Below are 12,871 nucleotides of genomic sequence, written 5' to 3' on the forward strand. Positions count from 1 at the left end.
AGACTTCACTTCCTCCCAGAATTCCCTGCGGATTTTGTCGTAATATTCCTGCATCTGCCCACAATGTAAAGCTCCAATCGCATGTTCCAATTCATGCGTCGTGCACCTCACGTGAACTGTACACCTATGCAGGTTACTTCCGAAATGAGCAACTTGCGTTACTTCTAAAGATCCATCGTTAAATGTTGTGCGCGGAAACCGAGTCAAAAGGAAGCGATCAATTGAAACACCCAGATCCCCTTGTCAGCTTCAATACATTAAGATGAGTTAGGGACTTACTTGTAGAGCTTTTTATAGACACTCAGAGCATGATCATTAATTGCAGATATTTTCAACAAAAACAGGAATACGAAACAAATAACTCACAATTACAAGATTAAACTGCTTCGGAGTCCGGACCTCTCAAACATATAACTCTTATCCTAGCTCAGTGTCAGTGTGGAAATACGACCCATAAAATATGTGATAGTAGTCTGTCTACCGGGGCTATTGTAAACAGGAGGATGATGTTCTTGAGTATTGCACATCACAAAAACAATGAAAGTTGAAATGAAGTAATTCTATTCAATAAACTAATTACTTTTGCAACCTGGGTATCATCTCCAACCTGTCCTCCACCATTTATTCATCTTATCTATAAATACCATGATCTTTCACCGATCAAGATACGCGAAGATGTATCGTCCCTCCTCTTCAGTAAATCGTAACTTTCAGCTCATCCAGGATAAGAAACATTATTATCCTGGCCAAATACCTAAAAAAGAAAAAAAAAGAACGCCAAGGGTATAATACCATGAATGACAACCAAGCATCCATAATTCATGATATCCAGTTCCCAATCGCGTCCATTACTACCTCTCCCCTCGTGCTAAAATCAATGAAAGTTCATTAATTAATCGTTTCTGAATCCATCATGAGCGGCATTGCCACGGTGATGGGCTTGAGGGACGGCTGCAACATTATCTCCATCGCTGCGGCTCTGTCTTTCTCTTCCCTCCCATTGTGGCTTCTCTTTCTCCGCATCACTCGTACTTCTGCTCTCGACATCTGCGGTTTCAAAGCCATAGTGTCTTGCCATCTGCTCGACCTCAGCTGGAGATAAGTATGGCAAATCTTGAGAAGCCTTGACGTATGAGATGTTTTCGACAAATCCCTTCGCAAAAATGATATCGATTTCCTCGAGAGATCTGCGCTTGGTTTCTGGGTAGAAGAAATAGATAATTGGGATGAAACAAGCGTTGACAACGGCGAAGAAGAGGTATGTACCCCAAGAGATATTGGCAATCATGATAGGTGTAACCATAACAATGGTGAAGTTGAAAAGCCAGTTGGAACAAGTTGAGACGGCGTTGGCTCTAGCACGGGTGCGGAGAGGGTTAATTTCAGCTGGGTACAACCATGGTAGTGGCAACCAAGTGGCTCCGAAGAAAGCAATATAGGTGAAGAGACCAACTCCAGCGCCCTTGGCACTTGGTCCTTTTCCATCTTGTGGGATAAGACAAGCGAAGACGAGGACCATAGAAAGACATTGTCCAATAGTACCAATGATGAACAACTTGCGACGACCAGCTTTCTCAATAATGAACCAAGACACAGTTGCGAAAATAGAGTAAACAATCATGTTGACACCTCCAAGGAGAAGAGCCAAGTTCTTCGAGGTACCGATAGAGGTTTCGAAGAGAATTGGGAAATAGTAGATAACTGCGTTACATCCACCGAGTTGTTGGAAGAATTGGGAAGATGATCCAAGAAGCATACGGCGGAAATGTTGGGTTTTGCCTCCAGTGAAAAGAGCTGAGAAAGGGGTTTTAGTAGCGGCTCCGGATGCCATGATACTGTCCATGATAATAGTCTTCTCCAATTGAACTTGGGGATCGTTGTGTTCAAGACCAGAGAGAGCGGCAATAACATCGAGTCCCTCTTCGTGGCGCTCTTTAGCTAAGAGCCATCTAGGAGACTCTGGGAGGAAGTAAGTTCCGACAATGAGGATGACACCAAAGAAAATCTGGAAAGCAATTGGGAATCTCCAGGTAAGGTCATCTGGTCCATAAGAAGCACCATAATCGATCCAGTAAGCGATCATAGTTCCGAAAGCGATAACTCCTCCTTCAATACAGATGAGCAAACCACGGTTGGTAGATCGACTACATTCTGCTTGATAAGTGGGAATAGTGGATGTGTTGATTCCGTTTCCAATACCAGTGATAGTTCTTCCAATAATAAATTGAGCAGTTGCGTTAGAGCCTTTGATGGCAGTAATTTGAATAATAACTCCAAGAATCATGATAACTCCACCAAGCATCATCTGCAAAATTTCAGTCAGAATTTCTTATCTTATCGGAGCAGTCCGGGGATGCGGGGAGATGGGGTAAAACTTACGGCTCTTCTTCTACCAGTGGAGTCACCATACCACAAAATGAAAATAGCACCCAGTAAACATCCAATTTCGTAGATAGCTGTAACGAAACCTTGGTAAACACTGTCATCTTTGGTCTCAGGGAAGTAGTTGTTGAAAGGGTCTGCGGCGATAATTCCTGACATAACACCTTGATCATATCCAAACAACAAGAATCCAGTTGTGGCAATCGTTGAGACTAAAAGACCCAACTTTCGGCCGTGAAGACCAGCATAGGTCTTTTGCGTTGGCGATACCTCAGGAGAGACCATGTTGCCTGTTGCGTATGTTGTATCTGAGGGAGGAAATCTTCAAGATTTCGAGAACGTCTGGCTCTGCCAGTAACTATCAAGTTTTGTCAAACACAACGCTGTTGCGCTACTGAAATCAACTTGTGGAGGTCTGGAGAAATAGAGGCAGGAGATATGGGATGAAAGTGATAGAAAACTGGAACGAGGGGGAAGATCTCTTGCTATATACTTGTTGATCTATCCCCCATCCTTTGTCTTACATACTCGGTGGGTCCGCTATCTGTGAATGAAGGAGAGGAGAGTCCACATTTACACATGCATGCTTAATCTTCCAACGTCGGAACGACAGTTTTGGGAAACCCGCATGAAAGCTGCGACCTAGTCATTGAAGTAACCGCCTGCAGCGAAAGTGTCAGTTTGCAGAGCATTTTTACAGGGAATTTCAAGGCTCGTTGGGTGTAGGATCGCGATGCTGTGAGAGTTGAATATTTTCATGTGGAGCACCCAAGCATTGGGCTTGAGATCTGCATCGAATTCATGAGTAGGTAAGACCCATATGAGAAAGCGGTGACTGAATCGTCAAGTAAGAGAAGATTTAGATTCATATGATTGGATAATATTGTCAGAATTAAATGAAGAATCTTACTCTTCGACCATAAGCCAACGGCATTTGCGTGACTAGTTTGCTCTTGTAGGGGTATGAAAAGAGAATTCAATAGACCCACAACAGACGTCACTGGCTGGCTAAAAATGTGTGGAGTTTTCAAGATTTGAGTGTGGGATTGAGGAGGAGATTGTGCCTGTGTGCTTATGAGAAGTGGGACGTTATTCTGATTCTTAATCTTCGGAGTGGAGGTCAGCATGGTTATGGGGAAGTTTTGTTTTCTAGGGACTCATCCCTCTGGAGACATGTGCTTTTCCCCATTGTAATGATTCAGATACCGAAAAACATGAATATAATACAGTTTCAACGAAGTCAATCGGAAAGGAACTAAGGTTCCTAAAAGACGGAAAGGCTTTTTTGTGTTTCTTACTTCGAAGCTTATCCGGTCGGCACATGGGCTAGCGAACTGCTGGCCCGACATTTTAACATCTTGGCCGCCAACAGCTACCTCGGTAAAATTTCACTTGGCATCCATCAATGAAGGGGCGAAATTAACTTTCTTGAATTCCAACATATGTCAAGTCAGGCAAGTATTTTCCAAAGAAAATATTTTCACCAAGCGCGCAAATCATGGTTTCTACGAGAAAATGACGGTGATCTACCCCCAGAAAAATCCTTACATGTCAAACGTTATTTCTACCAAAATTTTACGAAAATGAGATGCAAAATAACGTCATAGAGGAATTCCCACGCCAAGATAGACCGAGGCAGATCCGAGATAATAGATGGGATCTTTTGTGTGTGAAATCTGAAGGACCCTGCAGCGGAAAAGTTCATAGGCGGAGGAAGGATTCAGTGGGTGGCTGGCGCGAAGTTGGTTATACTTTTGGGAATGCAACGGGACGAGCGAGATAGTGAGGAGAAAGGAATTTTGTGGGACGTGTTCCGATGTTGTGGATTTAAAGTGGTTTGGTGGATTTCATGGAGTGAACTCAATGAACTGGAGTAACGGAGTCATCAACAAACGTGTGTATTTGGTTCCACTATGGGTCAATGAGTTCCAACTTTCTCTTTCATAGAGACTAACAAAGCACCTATTTTCTCACACCCCCAATCCCCAGTTCCGAGGATAAAGCGTTGACATGGACGCTAATGACTTTCATGGAGAAGCACGACTCGTATTTAGGTTCTTTATCCGAATCGATAGGCAATAGCGTGTCATTGCAGACAAACGAGCACTTTTTATTGAATTCAAACGCAGGCAAATGCTACTCCATCTTGATGTGTATTCGCCCGTTACGTATACGAAAGGAGGGACTAAGAATGAAGAGAATGAAAGGAAGAAATGTCATTTGTTGCAGCCTTGAACCCTGATTTGTTGTCTAGTTTTTCCGATCATCCCTACTGGTGAAACGCGGAAAGATGGAGGAATTGGGTGGAGAATGGAGACAACTGTGGTGGAGATGCTGGGTCCTCCACAACCTTGAACTTGCATTCAACTTCCCCAATCACAGACCACCAAATCACGAGTTTGAAAACTCCGAAGAACGTGACTGGGTTCATTAATAAGTATCCCGGGAAATCGTCTCATATCATCTCGCGATTTGCTGCGGTGACAATATTCGGGACTGCAGAGCATGATGCATCGCTCGCAGCAGCATGAGAGTCTCTTTGACCCGCGGGTTTTATTGGTAATATCCGAATTCAAGCTACTAACTTGAAATCGGTGTCCTACTCGGTGCGTAGTGGTGTCGATCACAATCATGTGCCAAGGATGTCTATCCTCAAATGGTGAAAACCCAAACAAACATCGTATTTTGTTATCATCAGTTGTCCACCCATAGAAGTGGTTGAAGTCGAGACACACTTGTGTCAGAAACTCAAGATAAGACGAGGAGCGGTCTATGATGACAAAATGGGGGCAACTCTGTATCCCATTATTCGTTCGGGCGGGAAAGTCGGCATAGATGAGTACGAACAGAGTATCAGAGCTCTAAGGCATCACTGATTACAATATCTTTGGCCGGAAAACTCTCCTGAAATAGCAATTGTGGCAGGGACATCGTCGAAAGTTGGGGAGTGAGAAAGGAATGGACGATTTGATTACGGCGGAGAAAGGGTGGAGAATAAGCTAGCAAAATGAGAGTATGAGGTCATTATCTGACTCCATCTTGTCCTCGCATTTATTGATCAGGGAGGGATTACGCGATGGATTCGTGGAGGTCATCACGACAGCTTCGTAATCTAAAACAAATCTTGTCCCGCGAAATTAAAGATTGAACAAGATATAATTCTTACAATCTCGGAACTTCAGAAGAGACTTTTAACCATCGTGAAGTAGAGTCAGTGGTGAGTATAGTCGGAAGGTGTTGCCGTGTCAGTCTGTGTCGTACAATTGATCTGGCTCTTTCCCCTTTGACTTTTCAGATGCAAGTGATCGAGTTGATCACTTCTATACACAGCAACTGTCAACAAACAAACCGATGATCCTATTGAAGGGATTGACCTGCACGAAACCCTAATTATGGATCGCAGGGAAAGCAAAACTGGAAATTATCGGTACCACAACAGAATTCGATTATATTGAATGACAAAGCTAAAAGGGTGAAGGCTTTGAGCTTCAAATATTTACCCTACTAAACTCGAAAGGGTAGGAAGTTTGTGATATGCTCTTTGGTTCTATCATAGGTGATGCATCACGTTATTTTCCTGCCCTTAGGTCCCTTTGATCCTCAGAACCACCTCCACCGCGCATCAACTTCTCGGCCAATGCCTTCGCTTTCTCCCTTGCCGCCAAATTCTCTCTCTCAATAGTGCTTTCTGTTGCATGGCATCTATATTTCCCTTCCCGTATGGCTCTTTTCTCCTGCAACTTTCTGAACTCCTCTTGATCTGCTCTCTGATTAAATGAAAGAGTCTTTCCCATTGAAGACATATCATCCTCTTTGGAATCAGTAGGTTTATCAGCCCACGCGATACCCTTACCTTTCCCTTTTCCATCCCGCCTCAGAATACCTTTTGGCGAAGCTTGCTCATCCTTTTTTGCAGCTTCGACTTCTCCTTGATATTTTGATTTTTCCCTCTCAAACTTGGCGTGGGCTGCTTCGCGTTGCGTACGAATTTTCCATTGAGCTGGAATTTCACTTGGCAGTAGACGAGAATCTCGAATGGCTGATACGGGGAAAACAACGGGTAGATGTTCAAGCTTTGGGTTCGGTTTTAGCTGAGGTTGTGTTACTTTTGGGACTAAGGGAGACATCGGAGGTATTTGGATATTTTCTCTCGGCCGATAGACGAAAGGCCGGTCCTTTTCTTCTTGTGTCGATCGGAAAGCCTGCGGTGGACCATTCTTTTCCGGTGTGTGATTGCCACCATAAAGTTTTTCACGACGAGGAGGTTCCGGTAAGCCACCACTATGAGTTTGTGGATTAGCTCTCGCCCTTGGAAGTGCTTGTTTCATATGCGCCTGGAATGGCGGTGAAGTCCCTTCTGTGTAGGCTGGCCTTCCTCTCTCCTCTGATACTGATAGCTCATGTGCGTATCCATTTTCACCACGGCTCCTAGACTCTGGTCCGTTTCTTGCCGAATGTTGTGATGCGTGTTCTGGTCTGGCATATGCTAGGGGACTCTCATCTCGAAGTCGCGAATCCTTATTCTTGCCGTTATATACCACTTCTATCGTGTTTTCCCAAGCCCGATCTCCATTCACAAAGTCTCTGAACTGTTCTGCACCCTTCAGTACCATCTCTTCAGCAGTTGCGATAGCTCGATTGACACTTTTTAGAAGATTCTCCCGCGTACTTTCATCATCTTGCCTTATTGCTCTTCGATGGCCTTCGCTTGCCACCCATTCTTTGTTCAATTTTCTTCTAGATTCAGCTAGTTGTCTTGTTCCCGTAGGTATCTGTGGCGATCTTCTTCTCCGATTTGATGTAGTTTTTCGATTCTGTCTCCCGCTTTCGCCGTTTATGATATCAATAAGCGACTCCCGGAAAGAATCTTCATCATGCCGGATATTATGCTCAATCCTCTCATCCATTGCATCTCCTGACAAAACTCCTCCAGTCCCCGGGACGTCCTTTGGATATTGCAAATCGGTGATGACTACCTTATCACTACCATCAGCACCAGGTACTATATCGTACTTGATCTCTGCTTTGTTTTCTCTAAAATCTTTTAGTGCTCGATCTTGCCATCGAGCATCGGCTTGCTCTTTTGCAGCTTGACGACGACCTTCCATTTCCAAGGTTTCTTTTTCACGTCGAAGATCTCGCAATTTCATCTTCGTGTCTCGCCAATGTGTAAATTCTCTCGATTTTGATGCTTCGCGCTTCAATGACGTTTTTGAGTTTTTGGGAAGAGGGCTCTTTATGTCAAGAACAGCGTTGCGTAATGAAGACAGGCCCTCTTGTGGTGAGTTGGCAGGAGTTTGAAATCCTGGATCTTTTATGACTGGACTGGGACCACGCTCAAATATTGCACCTTCCTCTAGTGTAAGACCAGTAACATGTATTCTTAGCTCAGATGGTGTGTTTGCATCAGTGTTATATTCGAAAATTTGCGCAAGCAGCTTTTGCCGCAACTCCTGAGCGGCTGGTGTTGTGCTATTTGGAGCACCCGTTGATGCTTTGGCGATGGATGTGTCATTCATCATGATGAATTCCGTAATTGCAAAGTAGTATGAGACGGCTAATCGTACGAAAAGTTCACTCGAGCAAGATAGGCTCCCTGAAACAAAGTACACATGATGCCAAATGTTCACTGAAATATGTACACCTGCCAGTTGCTACGGCAAATTATCTACAAACATTATACACGGATTGAAAATAATCACAGCATTTGTGATTGGATTCATTGAAATTGTTGCTAGTAGCTAAATCTAACGATGATTCGGTGGTGCTACTGTCGTATAGTGTTGTACTAGCAAACTTTAATTATGACTATAAAAGTTTGTTTGGTGTCCTCGGATAATTACGCCCATTTCACAGCGGTAGTTTGTACGATGAAGAAAAGCAAAAACATGGAAACTTTTTACATTAAACCTTTTGTTTCCTCTCAAGAAAGAGTGACTGACTAATTTCGACAGTATGTCTTCTCTTTCGGGATGAAAGAAGAGACCTATATTGCCATCAGCATAATTCTTTGCCATCGGATCCAACAGTGCATGCATAAAAAGTTTCATTGTTTCACTGTAGAGAATGAATGCAAGCTGTCTTTTGTTAAAGTAAAGCCAAGGAGAAAGAAGATGTGATTGCCTTCATATTTCTGTCTTGATAATAATGAACATTTCACTTGATGAATCACCCATGAGAAAGAGAATACTCTCTCATCTCTTTTCATACCACAGAGTCATGCAAGGAGTTTGCAAGAAAATTAGCTCTTTATGATGCTTCAACCATATCCTAATATAAACATGGTGGAATCTCTGGTCTCATCCTCAATCTTCTGCCATCAATCTAAAATTGGTGACATTTCCGATCATGTCGTCAAGTAGTTCCAATGCTGTCAATGCTGCAATCGCGGCTGGAATTGCTGCTCTAGCAGCAGCTGCCACCACCCAAACTGATATACAAAACGCCGCTTTGCGAGCCAATCCTTTGCCGTCCCGAAGAAATGAAACGCGTGCCGTCCTCAAGAAACTCACAGAATTGACACTCCAACTTTCCCTAATGGATTTGGATTTGGATCAAAATGTAGTTGAAGCTGACCCACTGATCACTTTCACCCCTCCTACTGTCCCTACCCCAGTAATGCAAGCACGCTCACCCGACTTTGAACGCCCATTCCAGATACGTCAATTTCGACCTCCATTCGACGTCTCAATTCATTCAGTCAGCGGCCCCATTCCACCAGAACGCGGAGGTACAAAATGGACACCTGCACGCAGCAACGCCCCACATGACGAAATAGCTGCTGCCGAGAACTGGGAGAAGCGAAAGCAGATCCTCTATCACTTCTACGCCTATAATTATTTCGACACCCTTGCCGATTTTCCTGCCGCGGAAACTGCACTTAGAAATGCGTCTTCAGCTCGACCCGATCCGAAGATCCAATCACGTCCGCATTCTAAGAAAGCCAGTTTGGATCTGCTCAATCTCACAGATTCTGATTTCAATTTCTTGAATCATACTTCAGAACGGATGGCCAATATCGCGCATGATACACACTACAGGCTTGCTAACTACCTGAAGCACATGCGTAGCGAGCTCATTGAGCCCACCACAAATCCATCTATCAATCTGATTATCCCATCTACCAACCATCGCGAGGATTTGTTATTCAGAATCTTCGAGTACAATAAAGATCGTCATCCACGCGCAAGATTAATGATGCGATTTTTGACGGATGCGGATGTGAAGTATCTAGATAGTTTGAATACATGGTTGATGCCACGAGGGAGCGATGGACGGGTCGGAAGTACAGAGAGAATAATATCTGGAGTTTCTGATTTTGCGGAGGAGCGTGCTCGCGGCGATAGATCGAATAGCCAGTTCGATGAGAAAGTTGAAGAGTGTTTGCGTTTGCATAGATGCTCGGAAAAACCTACGCATACTGTTTATCGTGGTCTTCCGCGTTTCGAGGAGGTTTAGGGGATGGTTGACGGAACGGAGAACCCACGAGGAGCATTCAGTACTGGGAATGTGCTGCGTTGAGTTCGGTCGTGAATATTAGCGATTTGGTGCTTAACTATGGGCAGCCAATTTACAAGTAGAATTCAAACGATTGGTCTTCACTGTCCAAATTGTCAAGCACATTGTAGAAAACCCTGACAATTTGAGGGACAACACTAAATTGAAAAAAAAGTTAGGTGTACCACACGTAACTGCAAATCTGAAAAGGTAGTGCATCATCACAATCGTACCGGCAAGAATTGACTTGGAACCAGAAGTCTAATTAGGAACGGGAAAGAAAGCATAGTACGAAGAACATATCGATTCATGTCCACCATAGTTTGCGAATAAATGCCATATGAACAGCCGGGGAACTTGGATTCCCAGGTACGAAACAATATGTAGCATTGATTTTGGTGATTTCTTCCACGTTGTCTCTTTATGCCTATTTCACAATCACGTCAACAATACAGAGGGTCGCATATCGACATAAAAACACAAGTTTCATACATTTGTGTCACTAATTCAAATTAGCACTATCTCGCTTATGCGCCATGCTCCCGATATACCCAAACCTAATGCTAATGTAACCAATTCCAATCCACCAAATCAATGCAATAACAAAGAATTCCAACTTATGACCCGCTCGGACCCGCTTCCTCATCATTGTCCTTCCCATCTCTTGGCTTTCCTCTTAGAAATTCTCCAAGTGTATTACTCAGACTCCGAGCTCTGGTTTTTATTGAACGGTTGAATGATTCACGTTCTTCTATCTCTTGTGCTGCTTCATTATCCTTTAGAGGTGCATCGATGTCCTCCTCATCAGGCGCGCTTTCACTTGCTTGTATAAGTCTTTGGGACACCGATTTTGATCTTCGAAGATCGGGCTGCCGTCTAGAAGATTTGCTGCGAGGGGAATCAACTCCACGTCTTAATGAATCTGCTATTACCACACTTAATCCTCCGGATAAGGGTGATAACAATGGACCAGGAAGCATGCGAGATAACGAATAACTTGTTGGCGTCATTGGTCGCTCGGCTTGGGGTGGTGAGGGTCCATTTTGTTGACTTTGAGGAGTGTGGAAATGAGATTGCGTATTATTTCTAGTGGGAAGTGGCCGTATAGGAGGGGATGATTGAGCCTCGGAAGGCAGTACCGGGGATGAAATACTGGATTGAATCCCTGGATGTTTTGGTGTTTGTAGGAAATTTTCATTTGAATCCAGCCATGGATTTGAGATTAGGGGACTTTCCTCATTTGTAGGTCGATCACCAGACAGATCCGAAGTACGCACCCGTACTACTGGATGTCGTGACGAAGATCTTTGTGGTGTTTGTGGTCGTGATGGTGAAATTACAAAGCTAACATGTGATGACCTCCGCGATTCTTGGATTGCTTCTTCGTCGACTGACCCATCACTAGCATGGGTGAGACTCGGCCTCGACTTCGATTGAAGACTAGACCGTTTCCGTGTTTCGTTACGAAATGGAACTTCGTCGCTGGTAGGTTCCTGGGTGGAGAGTCGAATCCTTTCTTCCTCACCTTCAACATCCGCTTCACTAATGTTCTCATCATCGTGCGATGGCCTACCACTGGTAATGAGCCAAACCCCAAAGAATGTCAACATACAGCCACCGATAAACTTTACTGCATTCTCGCTGGTGACCTTTTCGAAATCACGATAGAGAATTGCGCTGCCAGTAATGACTGATAACGTGAAGATGACGAATTGTACAGGGATAACTTGAGTCGAATCGAAGCGTTGAAGAGCCCGGTTGACATATCTAACCTGCATAATGGCGGTAGCAACCAGCACGAGCAGAAGAGCATATGTAACCGGTGTCGTTAACGCTCTCCAAAGAGTAGAAGAAAGCATCGATGATACACCCTTTGTTGAAAGTGCTGTATAGCCTCCTAAATAATGATAAGTTGAGTGAAACCGGTATATAACGATGATAACTCACCAAACAATCCAACAAGCCCAAGGTCAACCAATATTGTTTTCTTGCCATACCTCGGGCTTGCCCACATCAATATCGCAATCAACAATACTGTGATACCCATATATATTTCAAACTCAGTTGTAGTAATAGCACCCCAAATCTCATGAGGACCAAATTTCTTTTCTTCTTGCTTGGCACTCAAGACGACAGTAACAGCACCTGCAACAGCAACTACCACTCCCCAGAAGTCCCTGAGTCTGAATTGTTCCTTGAGCATGATCGGAGCTATCACGCAGTTCGATATCAGGGCGACGACACCCAAAGGAGAAACGATTGATGCGGGCGCAAAGCCATATGCCAGAAAGTTTCCAAGCTCTCCAATAGTCATTAAAACAATCCCTCCCCACCAATATGGAGACCGCAAGTATGTAGATTTTTCATCCCCATCATCGTCCTCTGTGCAAGTCGAAGATTGAGAGTTTTGGGAGTGAAATGATCGTCGTAAGGGTTCCTCTTCACCACATTCATAGTTCTCTTCGACAATTCTAGTCCTATCTGCTCCCGCTGTTCCAATGGTTCCATACCCCCCCGCAGATTTTGAAATGGCCTTCAGCCTCTCTTTCCTTCGTATCTCCCCCTCATGTAACCTTATATGTGCATATCGTTGTATGTTCAGGGCGAAAGATATGAGAATATTGCCCACTATTGCAGTGACGATTCCAATCAGCGATGACCAACGCTGAATCTGAGAGTCGCCCCTAATATATACATTTGATTCAAATGGTATGGGCTGCGGTATCGGTGTAGTGAGAAAGGATATGGTCTCCGCATTAAGTTTCGCCGTCGATAAATACATGGCAGCGTGTAGCGTCTTATTGAAGCTATCCCGATGATGATGATTTCACCCCACTCATAGTGTACGTACAGGGGCGGCCGAGTCGGATGAAGATCTAAACTTTGTTCGCCGAAAATGAAAATGGTATGAATATTTTTCTGATATTAAACATACACAACAATGAGTAAGTAGTATTAGGGGAGAGGGTTGAATTTAAAGGGCGGGTTTGAT

General features: G+C 44.0%; 4 protein-coding genes across 4 annotated transcripts; 1 reads left to right on the plus strand and 3 right to left on the minus strand.

Annotated features, from left to right (window-relative positions):
* Positions 1-892: 892 nt before the first annotated feature.
* EAF02_006657 (uncharacterized protein) lies at positions 893-2,667 on the minus strand (the record flags this gene model as incomplete). The annotated part of the gene is made up of 2 exons (XM_038902705.1): positions 893-2,305; positions 2,380-2,667. The coding sequence occupies 2 exons, from the start codon at positions 2,665-2,667 to the stop codon at positions 893-895; spliced, it is 1,701 nt and encodes a 566-aa protein (XP_038757925.1).
* A 3,284-nt stretch (positions 2,668-5,951) lies between these two features.
* EAF02_006658 (uncharacterized protein) lies at positions 5,952-7,901 on the minus strand (the record flags this gene model as incomplete). The annotated part of the gene is made up of 1 exon (XM_038902706.1): positions 5,952-7,901. The coding sequence occupies one exon, from the start codon at positions 7,899-7,901 to the stop codon at positions 5,952-5,954; it is 1,950 nt and encodes a 649-aa protein (XP_038757926.1).
* An 829-nt stretch (positions 7,902-8,730) lies between these two features.
* Positions 8,731-9,840, plus strand: EAF02_006659 (uncharacterized protein; the record flags this gene model as incomplete). Its single annotated transcript, XM_038902707.1, has 1 exon — positions 8,731-9,840. The coding sequence occupies one exon, from the start codon at positions 8,731-8,733 to the stop codon at positions 9,838-9,840; it is 1,110 nt and encodes a 369-aa protein (XP_038757927.1).
* A 656-nt stretch (positions 9,841-10,496) lies between these two features.
* On the minus strand, positions 10,497-12,661 carry EAF02_006660 (uncharacterized protein; the record flags this gene model as incomplete). The annotated part of the gene is made up of 2 exons (XM_038902708.1): positions 10,497-11,776; positions 11,827-12,661. The coding sequence occupies 2 exons, from the start codon at positions 12,659-12,661 to the stop codon at positions 10,497-10,499; spliced, it is 2,115 nt and encodes a 704-aa protein (XP_038757928.1).
* Positions 12,662-12,871: the final 210 nt, after the last annotated feature.

Source organism: Botrytis sinoallii (assembly GCF_014898435.1).
Source record: "Botrytis sinoallii strain Bc 23 chromosome Unknown BSIN_010, whole genome shotgun sequence".
Classification (NCBI taxonomy): domain Eukaryota; kingdom Fungi; phylum Ascomycota; class Leotiomycetes; order Helotiales; family Sclerotiniaceae; genus Botrytis; species Botrytis sinoallii.